Consider the following 20,551-nt stretch of genomic DNA (forward strand, 5'->3'; position numbering starts at 1 on the left):
TTCACAAACTAATAAAACTTTGGCAGAAAATGTTTGCAATTACATGTGTATAATGGTCTGAAGTGCAATTCAATAATATTTTCCAGAGAGCAGTCTCATTTTGTGCAAAAAAATGTTATTTGAATGTAAAATGTTGTTCAAATTTGTATTAGCATGTTTGCTAAAAAAGCATTATTTGGGAGGTCAGTTGTGTGCTTCCTGCACAGTTCCTGCTGACTGGCTCCTGCGAACGTGAATAAGTACAAATCAAGATTTTACCTGTTTTGATAACCGATTAATCGTTTAAGTCATGTCACATGAAAAATGCCTGAAACATTTCATGGTTCCAGCTTCTCCGATGTGAACATTTGCTGCTTTTCTAGTCTTGAATTACAGTAAGTACCTGTTTTATCATCCGCCCAGGACTTTGGAACAAGGCCTTTTCCCGCGTGAACACTGTCAGGTTATCTAAGTTTATCTCGCAACTCTGTGTCACCCATGGATGTCCTATAATACACCCATGGATTTTCCTGTTTGTGAATATAATGAATAGTATCCCATCTTTTATTTCGACCATTGCATACTAAATCCCCTCTGACAACCTTTTTAATTATTAACTATTTGTTAATTTGGAACCTTAATCTTAAACATTATTGTTTTATTTATGATAACTGGGTTCCACTTGACCTAAATCAAGGAGATTTGTCTTCATTCATTTTATTCCTCATTAGTTTTGTGCAGACGATGCTTGTAATTGATATTTGAGCCCTGTTTACTTTTTCTGTGTTCTCCTTTAAGCGCATAGTTGTTTTATTCTTTTAATTTAAATTTAATTTAGTCAATTAATTTTATTCCTTTTTACGTTGTTTGTTAGTGCCCATGTTTTTGTGTCTCCTTGAAACGCGATGGTGCAGCTCAAGGAGCTTATCCTCAAATTCAAATGTTGAAATTTTGAAGCTTAAATTGACTGCTCTCCCACCTCACGGTTTGCATTATTCGCTAGGAAAAAAACCCAATTACACACATCTCAAAAAGAGATTTATTTCACATCAAAAACTTGCAATGAATTGGCCAAGGAAGCCATAACACTCAATTTTCTTATATGTTTTCATGTAGGACAATAAATAACATAATTACTGGTTGTATTAGATGATGTTGGACAGTGTCACTGTGCTGGCATTGGTTTTCATTATTATTTATGATCGCTAGTTCAACTTATTTACAATGTAACAAATATAAACATGTAATAAGTTGAATGATGGTATTTTCAATTAGACAAATGTAGGCTTATTTACATTTTCTGCTTCAGTCAAATGCATTGAGAACACTTGGCTGTTGCACGTCAGGCAGCAGAGTCCCCTGTTGTGATGGTGCTATCGAGTTTAAGCGGTGAATCATAGTCCGGAGGAACATCAAAAAATGGCGCATCGTCAAAACACAAGTCATCGGATGGTGATGCGAGGTAGGGCAGCTTCAAGACGAAGCCAGTGAGGATGCCTCCCAGCGCTGCCGCTCCTATGGTGGAGAACACAGCCGCGACCTGGAAGAGAGCCTGTTCGCTGGCAGTCCTCCCCAACCCCGGCTGTAAACCGGGGATCAACATCTGGAGCTCCTGCAGCTTCGGGTCTCCTTCGACTGGTGCTCTGTGGGTAAAAATCTCATACAAACTGGGGCCATAAACCTCCTCACTAGCCATCATTATGGCACATATCCCCGCAGCACAGGATATAAGTCCTGTAAGGCCGTGCAAATTATGTATTCCACACTGATCCTGGATCCTGAGGCGCCGCGCCAAGAAGGGGCTCAGGTACTTGTAGCCCAGCATGCATGCAGTGCAGCCCATCATACCCAGGGCGTAAGCAGCTGCAGGCGATATCATCATATCCACAGATGCTCCGACCGTCACGCCTCCAGCAAGGGTCACATTCTGAACATCGGCCATTGTGATTTTCCCGTTTTTGTTCAGCATGGCAGAGAGGGCGAAGGCTGTGAGAGTGGAGGCGCTGAGGCCGATGAAGGTGTGGAGGACGGCTCTGTGCTGGTCATCTCCTTTCAGGGTTAATGCTGAGTTGAAGGAGGGCCAGAACACCCAGAGGAACAAGGTCCCCATCACAGAGAGGATGTCAGACTGGTAGCTGGTGTGCTCCTTTGCGTGGCCATCGTTTAACGAAGGCCTGTACAGCACAAAAGTGACACCCAAGCCAAAATAACAGGCAAAGAGGTGAATGAGAATAGAGCCTCCTGCATCATTGATCTTCAGGTACTTGAGCACGGCCCATTCTGTGACTGCAAACACTGGTACCTCCAGCAGAGCCATGACCAGCAGTTGCAGAGGACTGGTCTTCCCAAGCACTGCCCCGAAAGATATCAGCACCACGGCACAGGCAAACTCTGCATTTATGAGGTTGATCACCCCGAGGTGGATCTTACCATCATGGCTGAACTGGAAGTACCCCTGCACCAAGACAGCCCACTGGACTGCAAAAGTAGCCGTGAGGAAATTAAAAACCATCCCCCCAAAGCCATAGAGTCGAAAAAATGCCAGCAAGCAACCAAAGCCGATGAATATCATGACCTGTATGTCGGTAAAAAAAGGGTAGTCCCTGTACACGGCATTGTCCATGGGGTTAGTCCTGTTGGTCTGAAATCTGGCGTCCGCATGCTCATCATAGGTGACAAAGGCAGCATACAAGGCAACAAAGACTACCTCTGTGACAAACACAAACACAGGTAACCTCACTCGAAGGCTGGTCAACTGTGTCTTCATCGTGACAGCTCTTTGGCGCAAGTGACAGAAATTTTTCTTGCAGCCTGGATTATCTCTGTTTAGATAAGACACGTCAAAGGCATTGGTCAAACCTCTCAAACACAAACACGAGCAATATTCCCCTCACAGAGAAATACAGAAATGTGGACTTTGGCCATTGCAATAAGACGCAACAGTTCTAATACATCAGCATTTTTCAGGTTATCTCACAGCACTATACAGCATGATACAGCATCCATAACTTCACATTGTCTCATAAAGTGTATGTGGGCCTGACGTCTATCCCTACGGTACAGTAGTGGACATTTCTAAACATTTCCCACACTGACATGTTTACACAAGCACATGTGTAAACATTAACTCATATGAATCACAAACCATTCATTTAGTTATTGATTTGATTATTTCTGCATGTATTATTAACTATTTTTTTTATTGTTATTGTATATAATTTCTCATATAAGCTTGTATTTTAGCATCGGTCTCACTTCCTGTATGACTTGTGTTACCTATACAGCGTACAATCACACACATATTTAACTTTTGGTTATTACAGTAATTTAAATCACAACAACTGTGTAATTATAATGACTATACTGTCATTGTTTCTTTTTATGTGTATTTCGTGTTGTTATTCTGTTTTTCTTTGTCTTTGTTTATTTTATGTCTGTTCTTATCATTTTTATATCTGTGAAGTCACCATAAGGTGCTTTGTTTTTGCACCATTAATTAAAAGTCAGTTTTAGATTAGATGGAGTGGTGACATTATTAATGCATTTACAGCAAATAGATATCCTCTAACAAAATTGAATGTTCTTACAATAGAAATCAGCATTGTAAGAATTTATATATGCAGTAACATCATTTATGTTGCTGTGTGAATTTTTTTGTTGAATGTTTTTCTGTGTTTACACAAATGGACCTCTGAGTCAATCAGACAGGACATAGTTTCTGTTAAACTGTGGAGTCAGTGATAAATGCCCTGTTTGACATGTCCCAATCAGTGCAGTTCACCATGTTTTGTCCAGATCAATCACCTTGACTGGGCTGGGATGATATCGTTCCCTAAAGTATATTTACAAGCTTCTCATGACACATTCATGCAACTTCTTTGATAATGCCTCCTGCATGCTGAATGTCCTCTTTAAATGAAATGTTTTCTCCAACCTTTTAAAAGGCTGATCAGGTCTCGTTGAACCAGTTTTATTTTAATCCTGTATTTGTGCCTTTAGTGACGCAGTTGATATGATTTTTCTGGCTGCTAATCAGAGTTCAGAAATGGGTAAGGATAATATAACTTACTGTATACTTTTTGTTTTTAATATAGTAGCATTTCCTGTCGCGTCACAAGCAGGTCACTTATATAGTGTAATGTATAATGTTGTTGTTAAATGTTAGCATGCTAAGAGGCTAAACTAACACAGTAACTGTGATAAACATTAGATCTGCTTACCTTGACATGTTAGCATGCTGTTGTTAGGATTTACCTCAAAGCACCGCTGTACCTACAAAAGTACGGCCTCACAAAGCTGCTGTGGAGCCATAGTCGTGTTTCCTTTCACATCAGACAACATGATAGAAAACAAAAAAGACACAGACATTTGACCTATCACTGTTGTATTAAAATGATTTTAATTTATTGCATTTGTGCTGACATATGAAATGGTTTCTTTAAACCATTACTCATACATAATTACATAAGACATAGTAGAATATAATGTCTATTGTATATCTATAAAAGCTGTATTAACACACATTACACGTTATATCTAAGTCTAAAATCACAGACCTATTTACAAATGTCCCATCTTCACTCTGTCTTGCAGTTCAATTAGGCCAACATACACACACACACACACACACACACACACACACGCGCGTGCACAAAAAATTGTGACTCTAAACCTCTGCAGCCCAGTGACACCATCTGTAGAGCTACACCATCTTCTTATAAAATCAGAAGTAAACAGGTTTTGTTGTTGCCATTGTTCTGCGTCCACACTTTTCAGAGTTTTAAGAGAAACAAAGAGGTTTGCACAGATATTTACCAAAAGAAGAAGACATATCAATGTGTGTATGATGAGGTGAGGTTCTGTATATTCTATGGCATTGAAAACAATACATGTAACAATTACACTGAAGGAAATACTGTCATACTTATTATTGTACAAATCTAATGATTTTCTTTTTGCAAGAAATTGATGCAGAATTTCATAAAATACTTTATGGCACTAATAGGCCAACGGGAAGAGGGACATAAAATCAAACTACTGTACATACACATGTTTGGACAAAAACTTCTATCAAAAGCTAAAAATACTTCACGTTTTGTTTCCATAGTGTATCATAAACTATGCATGTTCTGGGCTAAGATCATTTATACAGGCCCAACTCTTACTGGTCATATCTTTGTTGTTCAAAAATTACTAAATCCCACATGAATAGAAACGTAACATCCATTATACACACACTCACACAAAAAACTACTGTGCAGGATAATATGACTTACTACTACTGTTCAATATGCATTGTTGAGATTCCTCTAAAACTCTCTAATTTGTACATATTGTTCTGTGTCTGCATTTTCTGCACATCACTGCTATTTCCTTCACATTTATCGAATGATGTGCATTCATATAACAGCAAATTAACATGTTAAATAGTTCAATATTTTAGGAAATATGCTTATTTGGTTTCTTGCGGACAGTTAGAAGAGATGATTGATACCACTCTCATGTCTGTGCGTTACATATGAAGCTACAGCTAGTTACAGTTAGCTTAGCTTAATTTGCATAACAACTGGAATCTATGTAGTTGTTAGTAAGGTAAAGAGGTCCACCTAGCAATCATATAGAGGTGTTAGAAGGTAAATTTTATCTTTCCAGTCTCTATGCTAAGCTAAGCTAAAATAACTATCTGCCAGCTCCAGCTGTGAGCCATGTCAAACTTCTCATCTAACTCTACAAGAAATAAAAAAAAATTGTATGGTTTGTGCATTGTTTATGCATAAAATACAGTATATCTCAAATTATTAAATAGATACATTTAACAACATAGACTATGTTTTTCAGAACCACACTATTAAAAAAATAAATTACATAAAAATAAATACACTGACTTATATTGTGAAAACACTTGTCGGTGTAAGCTGCAACAATAGTAATCTGTTTACACATTTTTCATAAAACTGTCATAATGTGAAACCAAATCCTAGATTCGTTAATTTTATACTATTATGTTTTCTAAAAGTTTATAGAGATGCCTTGTCCAAAATGGGTTGGAATCATACATTTACATTTCACGTAAAATGTTTCATTCTAAAGTCAAAACAGACATTATACAGGCTATTAGCACATTTGTTTGTCAGTAATCTGGGGGGAGAAGGGTTTATTAATCAAAGAGTCAAGAAGAGGATTTTTTGAACCCAATAGAGAAATCTATGAAAATACCATAATCTACATTATCTTTTACTTTATGAGGACTTAACTCCAAATATTCTGACATGAAAACAACAGAGAGATAAAGATCCCAGTGCACCCTGATGAGCTGGTACTGGTATTGGAGGAGCGCTGGGAGACATAAATGCGGAACACTGGAATTATTATTTATCAGATAATGTGCAGTATTTAAAGTGGCCGTCGCTGAGCTCAGAGGCTTTCACTGAGTGCATTCAATCTATATGATCCCTGTCCAACTGTGGGGATAATCAAATAGTCAAACAATCAGGTCAGGGATCATAATAATCTGCATCATATACTTTTCTATTGATTTTAATTTATGTCAACTCCATGCAATGACAGTGATGCTGACAAATAAATAAACAGATAAATCCCTGATTTAAAGACACTGTTATCCTCATGGCCAGGGCATAAACTGTCAAATGCACATATCAGTGCATTTTAACAGGTGGTGCTATGAGTACAGACCAGTGGTACGTCCATTTGATCCAATTGGTCTTTGCCTTATTTATGTACATATTGACATACAGCTTCAATCCCTGTTTTGTCAATACTCCTGTTAATCAATGTGATTGTATCATATGAACATAGGAAGGTCCTCATCCAATTTTTTTTACACTTTGAAATAAAATCATTACCAGCACTCTAATATTATAACTAGTGTGCTTCCCACTAAACAATGAAAGAAAAAACAGACCAGGACAAAGACAGACATGATTAGACGAATAAATATGTAAATAACATCAATAATAAATAACAGAAAATAAGAAATAATGTAAAGAAAAAACATTCCTCTTTTACAAATGAGCAGGAACACAAAGAGGAGGGAAGAAAGCTGATTTCACAAATCAGACAAGGGAAGGAAATGTTTGAAAAGCCTCCATTTTCTGAGGATAAGGAACCTTTTTGGATTCGTCTGTCAGAACTAAACATGAACTCATCTGCTGTTATTTTCTGACACGTCGAGAACAGACAGGTGACTGTTGCATAATTCTGCGTGCACTCTGACGGTTAAAAGGTTATATGAGTAGACGGTGGGCGAGGCCATGGAGGACTTTCCTAGAACAATTCAGAGGGAGGAGAGGGCAGAGTCCGTGCATGTGCTGTTAAAAGCCCTTCATGAGTAGATGGTGATGACCTCACGTCCACCTCCACGCACGAGGAGGACCCGATTGAGACCCTCAGTGAGCACCTCAAGGAACTCCATGTCTGAGAGACAATCACAGTGAAGGAACTTAGTTGTCTATCATGACATAAAAGTGAAAAACCAAGCAATGAGTTGTACGACATGCTGTAGAGCAGTGGTTGATGTCCTGCCAGAGCCCTGTCGGATGAATTCAAATGCACCTTTATCGATTTGTACTCCTCATGTTCCAAGTTTGATTTTAAGCTGGATGGGATATAACAATATTCATTATATAAAAGTGATATTAAAGTGATATTAAAACAAATTTTCATGTCATCATCATTATCTATTACTTTCAACCATTTATCCCCTTCTTTTAGCAAATGATTTGAATGATTTAACCATTATTTTATCCTATCAGTAATCCACTTCCCCTATCTATCTTAACCAACCATTTATTCATTATTTTCCTCAAATTCTTTCAGCTGACAATTTACTCAACTTTTTATTCATAACTGTGCGACTTTATGACTTTTTACTCCACTACTATTACTTACAGCTATGCTTGTTACTTTGACATTTAAGAAAATCAAACCTTCAGCTGTCTCATGACCCCCCTACAAAGAAACTGTGTCTATTCAGGGTCCCCATCTACGAGAGAGTGATCTCCCTTCTGAACAATTCAAGTTTTACCTCTTTGGGCCTTGAAGAGTCATTTGGTGCAATTAGAGCTCTTCATTCCAATATATGATAAAGATGAAATAAGATAAGTACACAAAGATGTAGAGAATACAGTATGTTGTGTGTATGATGTAGGATACAGTTTTCATTGCCAACACGGTTCTTGGGTGGTCCAGGCATGTTGAGCAGGACAAGTTTTGCCTCTTTTGACTTCTTAGTGATGACCTCATTTAGCCGCATTGCAGTATGCATGCGCCTCACATCGACCTGGTTCCTGATGCAAGAAACATTAGGTCACATTGGGTTTGGTTTACAAATCAAGTCTTTCAGCTGCTCAGCTCACACAGTAGGCTATGCCTCGCTACAAAATGATGATACTCACAAGGTCTCCCACTCCCTGCAGCAGCATGTTAGGAGGGAAATAACAACAGTGAATTACAGACAGCACACGTGCTCATGCAGGAAGCTGCGTTTGTTGGTGGTTCAAGTTCAAAGTTTTGTTTGTCACATGCGCAGGTACAAAATGTATCTCTTTAAACCCTGGAACGTGGGTCGATATACACAAATATTTACCAATGGCCCACCTCTCTATGTGCATGTCGTGTGTTATGTCTGATTCCTGTGCAGCATGCTGAACTGAGTAAAACTGACAGGTCACTCACGGCTTCATGTTGAAGAGGTCTTTGACCGCCTCTGGGTTCATGGGTGAAAGGGTCTGCCCCTTGACGGCAGCGCCTCCTGCAGGCGCAGCGGGCGTCGTGGGGCTTGTGGGGCTAGTTGGCGTGGAGGCATTCTTACTGTGGATCAGCTGTACCTGTTTTGGGTTGGAGACAGCCACAGACTGAGAGAGGGACACCGTGACGTGACAGTGTGACAGGGTGAAAGAGAGAAAAGAGACACCTGTCAGTATGGGTGAAACTGTGGAAGCCAGTGGCCAACAGGAAATCACTGAGCAGCCAGTGACAGCTGCTCTTGGGGTGAGATGAAACACACATAAGAGCATAAAAAAGGATTCTGTCAAACTTAGAGCACAGGGGGACAAAGACAAAGGGCCGTGGCAGCAGTACCTCGTCCTCTGGTTGCTCTGCCACGCTGGCTCCTTCCTCAGCGCTGTGCTGGGAGCGCAAGCCAGATGGGTTTTTACGCCGAATGGACCCACGGGATGAATCTGTAATACTCTGGATCTATAGTTTAAAAAAAATAAAGGAAATGAATAATGTTCAATTTGTAATTTCCCTCTGGAATTAATTCCCTCAGATGAGTGAAAACAAGTCCAGACCCCTTATTATAAACCCGTTCCCTGCCCCAGAGCTGATATTTAGAGCACACAGAGTGATAATGAAAACTAAAATTGACTGCCTTGTTCTGCAGGGGCCTACACTGACTAAAATTTCAAGTTGTTCCATCCAATAAAAGTAGTTTTAAATGATATGAGCCTTCTTTAGGTGTCAAGGTGTCTCCAGTTATGTATAGTCCGAACTATAATTACCTCTCTTTCCATCTCATTCTTGGTCAGATGCATCTGTTTGAGGATCTGTGATCGTTGTTCCATTACCAGCGTCTTCTCGTAGGTGTAGGCTGAGATGTCACTGTCATGCTTTGAGGCAAAAACACATTTTGTCATACATCATACAGTTGTCAAATACTCAAACAGGAGTCATGATATATGGATATTAAAAAAAAGGCTTTATCTCAGAGCACAAATCCTCTCCTTGCAGGTGAACTCAGATGTGTCAGTCTCTCACCATCTCCACCACTTCCACCTCAGCATCGATGCGCAGGTGATAGAGGAAGATGATGAGGTCTTTCTTCATCTGGATACTATTGTCATCCAACTGAGCTACAGTGAAAATGCGCATCTTGCACTTTCTCCACACCTATGGGACAAAACAGGAACATTCACAGATACTGAGCAAAATGTTCTCACTGTTCTCTTTGACCGTCAACACCCTTTTTCCTTTGTAACTCTCCCACCTTATGCTGGCGCAGCAGGAAGGGCAGAAGCATCAACATGCCTCCATCATGGACAACCCACCATACATCTATGTGACCTTCAGTGAAGCGCTCTCCATTGGACGGGTAGCTGGAGATGTTCTTAGGAACCAGCAACGCCAGACTGGCTACAGTTGTCTCTCTAACCACCTCTGCAGATTGACAGAGGGAAATTTGTTATAAAAATAATGCAGGGCCTGCGAAAGGTTTACCTCACTTTTATTTGTTTAATTTGACTGGAAGGAAGGATGTTTGGTAAAATAAATATTGTTTCTCTGCTGAAGGTGTTAATTGCAAATATCAAAAACACCCATTGGTTCTGGAGCCTGAACCAAACTGCATTATTGAGGCACATACTGATATACACACATGAATAACATACAGACACCATTAATTTAGGATAATAAGGAACTGTGACCAAGAGATGTACTGAAATGGAAATTTTAGAAGTAGTGGACAAACTATGTAATAGCAACACTGTTAGGGGGCTTTTCAAAGTCACAGATGTTTTCCAGACAATGATGGTGATAGTAAGTCAAATTTAAAAGGCAATTTATTTGTTATTTTATATTTTATTTATCTATTTTATTTGTCTGTTTTTTCTGAAGAGAACACTTTTACCCACACATGCTTAATAACGGAGCATTATTTTCCTCAATAATTCATCAGGATAATTATTTTCAGTGACGCACCAATAAAGTTCCTAAACTGCTGGTGGTACTCGGGCTGTTTCCAGTTTCGGGGCCAGCTGACCATCACAGTGTTGTGCTTCAGACCTCCCAGTCCTCCGACCTGGATCAGATGGGACGTCCCGTCCCTCAGATTGGAGGAGATGACCACCTGAGAGAAGCCCTTCACTTTCTCTGTCTCCATCAACTTACGCAAAGACTACAAATACACAGAGAGAGGAAGACGTCTCTTATTATCTGTAAAAAGCTGTGACTGTGTGTCTGGTATTAATCCTGTCTGTATCACGCATCAATATGCACGTGTTAGACATTACAGGACGGACCTGATCTGCCTTCTGGGCGTCAGTGTAGTTGTCCAGGAAGGTTCCTTGAACTGAGGTGCCAACAATGGTCAGACCCTTCCCTGCTTTCAGCTGATTGGTCAGAGAGAGCAGACGAGGCTGTTCTACGTTCTGCTCAGCGTCCACACTCACCAGAACCAGGATCTGAGGCCTGATGAAAAACAGAGCGCAAAGGCAGTGACTCAGTGAGGAGGAACGTTTGTATTTAGATTCAACAGGATATAGCCCTCTGGTTATTGAGTTTTTTAGTATTATGAAGAGGAAGACCGGCGACTGTTAGTCAACACAAGCATCTCAAAATATAAGCTTCACTGTTACAGTTTAAAAGTTGAAGATTTGCAAACTGACCTCCAGTTCTTGGTGTGGGGCGGCCCCTCCTCCAGCCTCATGAGAGCGAAGCGTGCAGCGCTGAGAGAGATGCCACGTATCCCATCACCCCACTCCTTCTCAGCTCTGCGACACAGTGCAATAATAGGTTAACACATGATGTATACGTAAGGAAGCCAAATCCATCACTGTCATTGAACTAACTGGTAGAAGAATTGTGTGTTGGTTACTGCAATCTTATTTTTGTTTTTGGTCCGAGTGATAACTTACCCACAGAACTCAATGTATTTGTAGATGCAGGTGGCGATGCCCATGGCGATTATGGCGTAATACCACGAGCAGATGAACATGAGTGACAGACACAGGCTCATACCCAGGAAAGACAGAGCCCTGCAGGGGACAGGACACCACATGTTTGGTCTAATGTGTATGAGATTCTGTGAGAAATGTTTCTCCTACTACAATATGTGTCAGAGGCAGACACTGCTAAGTCAATGGGTGCTCTGTGCTGTTTGCTTCTGAGTATAGTTTAATAGCAAGTGTCGTGTTTCATTACAGAGCAGCTTTTGTGAATAAAATTAAAAAGTATTTCACACATTGATTGGCGGCCCTATGTATATATATGTGTGTTTAACACAGACACACAAGCTCACCAGTGGTAGAACTTAAAGCGAGGCCGCCAGTTTGGCGTCCTCAGCAAAGTCTGCAGGGCACAGGCAAGATTGACAAACATGTAGCACATCAAGAAAAACCTAAAGAGAGAAGGACAGAAGAAAGCAAGAGCAATATATAGAAAAGAAAAAGGACAGACAAGCGAGACATAAAGAAGGCTCCTAACTCTAGTAGGCCTGCACAGCAGTGAACAGTGTGTGTGTGAGGTTAGAGTGTACTTACATGGAGAGGATGGGTGCGACTGAATCTAGGGAGGCAATGATGATGCCAATCTCACAAATGCTCGCTGTGAGCAGAAGGGCCCAGGTGGGCTCCCCATTGGCTTTGCCATGCCCAAACACCTGCAGCAACATAACATGAGTTAATTTAATCTCGTTGGATAGCATCTTGTTGGACAGAAAGTGCAGGTAAAGTATGAGATTTTAATAATGTAACAAAAAAGTTGTGGTCTACGTGTAAGTCTCACCCTTAGAAATGGGATGATGCCGTCTCGAGAGATGGCCTGAAGGAGACGTGGAGCTCCAGTCAAACTCTGAAGCCCCGCTCCGCAAGTGGAGAAGAAGGAGCCAAACACAATGACCCATGGAGACGGCCATGCCAGAGTCCCAATTACCAGGTTACCATTGACTCCCTCACCAAACCTGTGGAGAGAGGGGAAGACAAGGCTAATTAAGCTAATGTTAACTCAACAAGTTGGTTAAAAACACTGGGAAAAAGCTAATGAAAGCTCTCAGGTGAAAGTTTTCACCTGATTTGTTTTAAAACAAGTATGCACATTATGGCTACATACATGGAGCTAAAAGACAGAGGCTAATCCCAGTTCATGTTCCATGTTTAAGTTACTTCTTGATTTACACAAATCTACATAATTAGACTTACTTGTCCCTTAGGACCACTCCCTCTATACAGGCACCAAACAGCACCACACAGGAGATGTCTGGGAGGAAGCTGTCAAGAAATGTATTGTTGGAAATGTCATCAATCAGCACTTTCAGATCCACACAGTCAGCTCAGTGAAGGATACACACAGTAGATGTGGTCGTGATGGCTGCGATGGTGCCGATGGGGATCGACCTCTGAGCATCACGCAGATCGCCAGAGCGGTTGGAGCCCGCCATAATACCTGTGAGAGGAGCAAGAAGAATAATCAGGAGCTTTGGACTTTCACACCTGCAATGGAAGGTAAAAATCATTTTCAATCAAGTGATGCCATGCCCTTCAACATGAAATAATTGGTTTTTTTGGCGCCTTGGGGGCAGCAGACACAAATTGTAATCACAACAATGACTCATCTTTAAAAGTCGATATGGTGAATTTGTTAGCGCGTGAATAAGCAAAAGTTGCATATTTACATTTCTAGTAGACATGGAGGAACATCTGCTTCAATTCTGTGTCACTTGGCTCATCTTTTATTATTTTCTTAGCTGATTTCAAACAAGTTCTAAGAAAAGCTGCTCAATCACCCACTCTGTTCACCAACTAGTCGCTAACTTGGTGGTAGTTTTTAAAACTTTTTCACTGAAAACAACTCCTTGATTAAAGTGGTGAGAGTGAATCAAAACAGTGAAGCTGAACAGACCCTAAAATGCTCTGTAGAGCTGAAGGGTGTTACAGAGTCAGTGATAATTTTTCCATTCCTGTGTCACAATACATATAATCATTTGATCCAATGCTTATATCGAATATATATCAGAGCTTTAAAGATAGTTTCAATAAGGACAGCCCCTCAACAAGATGAGGACCTTCGCCTGTCCCTTCAGACATCTCTTCAGTGGGCCCATCGGGTGCTCACCCGTGACAGATGGGAAGTATATCCCGACCAGCAGTGTGAAGAAGCTGGTGATGTCGGCCAGGACGTAGCGGTTGGAGCTGGTTGTGGGACTGTCTGGCTCCATGATTGATGAAAGCCCACGCTTCTCCAGGAACATCCCCTTTTCCAGGTAGTTACCAAACAGGTTCTCTAAAAGATAGAGGAGACTTTAACTGAGCAAGTGAGGTGGACTGATCCTCAGAGACCATGGTCACTTACATTGATAAGGCTTCTCTTACTTGCCAGGATGCCACTAGTCACTCCTGGGATGCCCTGTATCTCCGTGACGTTGTTGTTGGTAAAGTATTCGTCACAAGTGGCATTGAGGTTCTCAGAATCACAGAAGGACCTCCACAGTTTGGTGGTGATGGTTTCATTGTCTACCTCGATGACCTTTGCACAGATGTCGTATCCTTTAGACATGAGAGTTCGGTTTCCCAGAAGGCAGACGCTGTAAAAAAAGTCAACAGAGGCATCGTTGTCACATACTCAGATCATCACCATTAGACTTTGACCAGTGAATGGACGAGTCACTCACGGGAAGACGGGGGGGTCGACGGCGGTCTTGATGACTCCGGCATAAACAGCCAGGATGGAGAGGATGACACAGGCCAGGAAGACCAGCGCCAGCTTGTTCACATATTTGACCCCCACGAACACCACCAGTGACATGAAGCTGAGTACAATGGTGCCATACACACGCATGTTGTTGAGGAGAGCCAACTCTGCCTCTGGCCCCTCCAGGCCCTCTATCTTGAAGATGGCCATCTGAGGAACTATATAAATCTGTAAGGATGGAGATTTTGGATTAGGAGAGTACAGCAAGGTGTTGAAGAGTATGGTGGAGAAGGGTGGAAGCACAAGGAAATAACTTCTGGTCATTAAAACATGAAAATTATAAGATCATCAACATTTCCCCCACAAAAGATTTCATGAATGCAAAACAGATTTCCATTTGAGTCATTTTGACGTGTTTTAGCAGGAAGATGTGTCATGTGAAAAAGACCTGTATATACAATCCATAAAGCTGTAGAAACCATATGAAAAAACATGTGATTTGTTAATCAAGGCTACTTACCAGCAGAATTTCAATACAGCCAAGAATGTACATGGCACCTGCAAAAGTGGTGCCTAAGTAGAAACAGATCCCAACAGCTCCACCAAACTCAGGCCCCAGGGAGCGAGAGATCATGTAATATGAACCTCCAGCTGTGAGTCACAAACACAAAGAAGACTCAGTGTGTTGTTCTGCCACACACGAGCACGCAAATACACCCCCTCTGATATCCACTCACCTGGTACGACTCCATTTGTTGCAATTGCACTCATGGAGATGGCTGTGAGCATCGTCTGAAAAAAGCAGCACACAACAGAGGAGAGTTACAGGAGTCGGGGAGGCAGCAGGTGGGCACATCAAATTAAAAATGGCTGACAGCGAGGCCTTGATGAACTGAGGGAGTAAGCAGAGAAAAACATCCAGCAGCACAAGAGCCTGACTCATCTGGTCATGTTGAATTGGTCATCAAAGGGATGACTACATGGCTGGTTAGGCACATACTGTCTCTTCAGTGATACTCTCAGCTGCAGCCAATAGCAGAAAGGAACTGATTACAAGTGCTCTAGTTAAGTGCATGTCCTGATTTAGTATTTCCATTTTGCAACACTTTTACTTTTACTTTTTAGTTTGGAGGATAATAATAAGCTTTAAGGAATGCTGAGGATTAGCTAATTACTATTAGCTGACCTGGTAACCCCATACGAGTGTAGCCTGAGATTTTCAGGGTGGGTCTATATTAGTAATTCCTATGTGGAGGCTAAAAAACAAAGGAAACTCACCTGGATGCTCTAGAAAGAAAGCAATATCTTGATCTCAAGAGAACAATGTGTGTGCATTTTGGCAGCTAAAGAGGACAGAAACACCCCAAAGCTAAAATGATAGAAAGACTATTCTCAATCCCCGTCTGGGACAATTTGTACAAGGAGGTACTGAGTACACTTCCTCTGGACGATATGGCAACTAGTCTTGGACACAGTGTACCCTCTGGACTGGCCGTCTCTACCTACTACCTAATTAATAATTAATTAATCCAAGTAATTTGAATGTACAGGCGAGGTGGTGTGTGTGTATCATTTTTGTAAAGGTTTGATGCCTTGTTGTTTTTATGTTTTGTTAAGGTATTTTTAAGCCATGAGAAAAGTTGCTCTGTACATTCTAAGAAGTTGAAGTATATGTAATTGTTGAATAAAACTTTTCACAGAGAAGCTACATTGTTCTTTACTGAGTACTGCTGACTACTGATTCAATTTGTTGTGCTGATGTTGAGTTTTTCTTTAGTCTTCTTTTTGCTGGATTTTCTTTTCTCGTAAATCTTACTGTATGTTATGAATTAAATTTTTTTTTAAACCTGGTTGTTGACAGAGCAGCAAAATGACAGAGAGGTGATGGTGGAGTATGACGGTGATGGGGTGTTAATGAATTTATTGGCAGATTGCATTATGCCAGTATTTGCAGTGTCACCCTCAGCGTCTGTGCAATGTGAATTACAAATATAGAGCCTGTTTGATATTATAACAACCACTAGTTATGTGTGTGCTGAGAAACTGCTTTAGATTGATCTACTCTTGTGGATGGACAACAGCTCTATTGTTCTGTATTAAATTTAAGAGGCATGTTTAAATGATACATCTGTTTTCTGAGTGGAGCACAGCCATTAGTTACAATGAATGGTCATGTTACACCACAAATATACAACAGCAGGGACGTCTGCAGTTGTACTCACTGTTGAGCAACACATGAAGACGATTATGAAGGAGCCCAAGACGCCTCCAATCCCGACCATCCAGGTCATCCGCAGGAAGAGGATCACCCCAAAAATGTTCTGGATACACGGCAAGTACACCCCCATCAGAGTGCCCAGCTGTGGAGCCTGAGAAAGAGAGACATGAAAAGAGATCAGGCAAAGTTTGTGAGTCTTAGCTGTCAGCCTAGCTCATCTTACTTTGATTGAGAGTGGATGGATGGTGAAATGGGAATTATAGTCTGTCGCTGGTGCACTTTGTTGTTCAGTCTCCTTAAATCTATTCTGCCTTTTAAATTCATGAAATGAGGTCCAACCCTTTCATTAGAAAGCAGTGGACTTAATCTTTTCAAACACAAAGAGATGGTAATCCTGCAAAGAAGAGGAAGACGAGATCTGTGTTCATCTGAATTTCCTCTGCATACCGTCTTTGTGATCAGTGATAAATGTTTATTCTGTCAGTCAGTCTGTTTAAACCTCAAATGAATTGAGAAATTGTTTTTGAATTAGAATCAGATTGTCTGTCTGGCTTGCAGCAACAAATTCATTCTTTTTATAATGCATCATAAATATCTACTCACATCTACCCACAGCAGCTCTCAAATTCTGCACTAATATCTGCTGATGTGTAAAAGAAATAAGTTGACCCACTGGGTTCCATTAAAAGTGAATAGTATCATTACATTACATTACAATATGTTTTAACACAATCAAAAAGTGACGGTGTAAAGAATACACCATAAAATAAAATAATTCATCATGATAAATCTGTGTTTGTTTGTTTAGGATTTTCTGCAGAGCACTCTATGAGGAGACGTGTGAAATGAGAAGGAACTGAAAGATGAACAGACAGATCAAAGTCACTGCTTGTGTTTTGTTCACAGGGGAAAAGCTGGTGAGTGAACCAGTGCTGCCTGGATGGCAGGGCCCACGGGGGACTCTGAGAAATGTCTTCATATTGCAGCCTTAGTCAGCATCTAATGATAAACTCCTCTGTTTGTGACTTTCTTGGCTGACTTTATCTCTCATATGAGTACAAAAGGGTATCAGGTTGCTCTCTGTGTGCAAATATGCAAAAATTTGTTGTTTATTTAAAGTCCCCCTATAGTATATAACAGTTAATAATGTATAACATATCTGTAATGTAGTTGTATGCACCCATAAGGACATTTGTCTGTTTAACAGTCGTCAACAATCATTGTGTCTCCTGTGACAACTTCTTTTCTTTTCTTACGACTGTGTTATTGTCATTCATTGTCTACAGCCTCCACTCATAGGTGGCCACAGGAAGACTCAGGAGGTGAGTGACTTTACCATGCACCCAATTCTCAGGATATTCACAAGTGAGGAGTTTCATATCTCTATTGGCACTTTATCATCTAATATTTATCTAATATTGTCTAATATTTAATAGCTGTATCAATCTAATTTATCTTTGTAAAGGTAATTGGGATGGGTTGGGATATGGGATTATGTGTATATGACTTGGAAAATTCAGTGAAGAAAAATATATTATGTTGGTTTACTTTAGATCCTTCAGACAACCAAAGTTAACAGTAGTAGAGAAACTAGAGTAAACCCCAGGGAGGATTCAGGTCATTGTGTGACTAAACCTGTCTTACACTCCACTGAACAAATGCAGGATAACCGAGCCGACATTAACCCTGATGACGGCCAATAAGCCAGCCGGAGATAACTAAAGGGAAGAACAGGTAGGTGTCCAAAACATAATTTGATAAAAATATTTCAAAAAATTAAAATTAACAACTGTTGCTTCATATTTGTGCAATTCCTCATGCTCTCCCTGGGAATTAGAGGTGGCTCTGTGAGAACAGTGAAAACACAGACTCTAGTACACCATTTAGATGAGATCTCTGTGAGAAACCTGTGGCGTTCTCAAAGTTTCTCAAATTACAACTCAAGGGGCATTTGAGTGGCTCTGTTGGCTAAATTACTTTCCTTTTTTAGAAAGATTCTCTTAACAACATCCCTTGAAATAACTATACCAAGAAATAACTTGATATAATGTCATTACTGTAGTGGTGTGTGGAGTGCTGGTTTTCATTTGAACCACTCTACTGATCTATGCCTCTCTCCAATTAGAGGTTGGTTTGTTTGGATCAAAGCAAAATCTTAAATTGAATTAAAATTGAGGGCAGTGAAAAAAAAAGATTGCGGTGTGACTCTCTGCTGACAGCAAACAAATCAAAGACATGAAGCAATGCATCTTTTGAAATAAACCTTTGCTATTGTTCTGAGAAGAAGTCAAATGTTGCAGCTTTTGATACACACATGCTGTTTCCCAACACAACTTGCACACTTACGTTTTAAACTGCAATAATGCACATTGTTTGGTCTGTACAGCTCGTTCTGTTCACAGATTGTATTGATGTGGCATACACAGGTTGATCTCCTGTTTCTTCTCAAGAATAATCTTTGCAGGCATAAACATTAAAGAGACACATGTAACCTTTGCTCTCTGACGCTTCTTGGCTTAATGATTGTTTTCAGATGAAGCTTTTGTTCAAATTTCTGCAGGGTGGGAATGAACAGAGTGCTCTACCTTGACAGGTTTTTTAGACGGGCGAGCCCCCTCCTCGTTATTCTCGGCCTCTTCATGCTCTTTGCTGCCCGTCGGCAGGTTGGTGTAGTTGGCCAGACTACTGAGCAGAGAGGAGACCATCGGGCTGGTATCCATCTCCTCCTGCAACATACACCGAAACACACAGTCACGTCAGACCTGGAGATGCATTAATCGGTGGTATGAATCTGTCTGCATTGACTCAGAGGCCCCTGTTTAAAATCTGGTCTCTTCACCAGTCACATTATAGCAGCAGTGAGGAGGACGGTGTTCGCATGCACATTCCCAATATTCCCAGCATGTTTTACACTGGCGTTGGAAATCCTCACCTCAAACAGAGCCATATTCTTGCCGTCATACTGCTGGCTCTTCTCTGCATCGCTGGCTGCACTGCTGTTGATGAAAGGACTGCTCTCTTTGGGGTTCCCATCACCTGAAACACAGAAAGCACCAACCAGCAGATTTAGTCTCCATCACTCAAAGCTGCGCACAGACATTACTTAATTAGGTTTACAGCACAATGAAAAGCACACTGTCAATAAACTATATAGATACATTGAAACTATGCACCACGTGTGATGCAACGAATTTGTTAATGTATGTGTACTGGAGCAAAGAAACACTCAGATTATAAAAATATAGGGTTTGATTTGTTATTTTCTGCTAGAACTGAGGAATCAAATTAAAAACGTTAAGTTAGACTTCATTATGGTAGTTTAAAAAAAAGGGCCACTTTCCCAGTTATTGCTGTATGTGAATGTAATTGTTGATCCCTAGAACTGTTTCTTTGAGTGCTTCATCTATATACAGCATGCAAGGGAGGAATTAATAAATTACAAGATTTTATCATCAGATCGGGGGTCACGGGTGTGATTCGGTTTGGGGAAAAGATCATGGCTTTGGTTAAATGTTAATCAAGTAAACATGTCCTGTCTCGTGCTTCAAGTAATTGTTGACTTTCAGTTTTAAACCAGGACTTTAAAGTGTTGTGAGTGCCTCAACATTACCATAAAAATGTTGAATCATGCTTTAGTTGCTATGAGTGGATATTGCAGAGAAAACACATGAAATATGTTGTTGATACGTTCAGTATCCTCATTTGCCATTGATGAACTTTCCTCAATAGACTGATAGAAAAAGCGATATATGATTTGAATGCACTTATTGTAAGCTGCTTTGGACAAAAGCACACGCCATATGGATGGAACTGATATGAATGTAAGGAGACAGGGTTGTTTAAAGAAACATAGAACAGACACTAAGGGAAGACCTAAGGGAAGCAAAGCATTTTTTTAAAGTGTGCACTGTTTTGTTTTGGCTCCTCCAAAGT

General features: G+C 40.5%; 1 protein-coding gene across 1 annotated transcript; it reads right to left on the bottom strand.

Annotated features, from left to right (window-relative positions):
• Positions 1-1,069: 1,069 nt before the first annotated feature.
• On the bottom strand, positions 1,070-19,589 carry LOC139209494 (solute carrier family 12 member 5-like). The gene is made up of 24 exons (XM_070839220.1): positions 19,551-19,589; positions 19,210-19,344; positions 16,623-16,769; positions 15,138-15,192; positions 14,921-15,051; positions 14,381-14,628; positions 14,082-14,293; positions 13,825-13,992; positions 13,057-13,155; positions 12,912-12,969; positions 12,499-12,673; positions 12,255-12,373; positions 12,014-12,112; positions 11,631-11,750; positions 11,382-11,486; positions 11,016-11,184; positions 10,696-10,891; positions 9,986-10,155; positions 9,757-9,888; positions 9,501-9,608; positions 9,079-9,195; positions 8,674-8,825; positions 8,168-8,285; positions 1,070-2,620 (listed from the first exon to the last, which is right to left on the bottom strand). Exons 1-24 carry the CDS (start codon positions 19,563-19,565, stop codon positions 1,322-1,324), a joined length of 4,347 nt encoding a protein of 1,448 aa, XP_070695321.1. The 5' UTR covers positions 19,566-19,589; the 3' UTR covers positions 1,070-1,321.
• Between the last annotated feature and the right edge of the window lie 962 nt (positions 19,590-20,551).

This window comes from Pempheris klunzingeri, chromosome 11 (assembly GCF_042242105.1).
Source record: "Pempheris klunzingeri isolate RE-2024b chromosome 11, fPemKlu1.hap1, whole genome shotgun sequence".
Lineage (NCBI taxonomy): Eukaryota > Metazoa > Chordata > Actinopteri > Acropomatiformes > Pempheridae > Pempheris > Pempheris klunzingeri.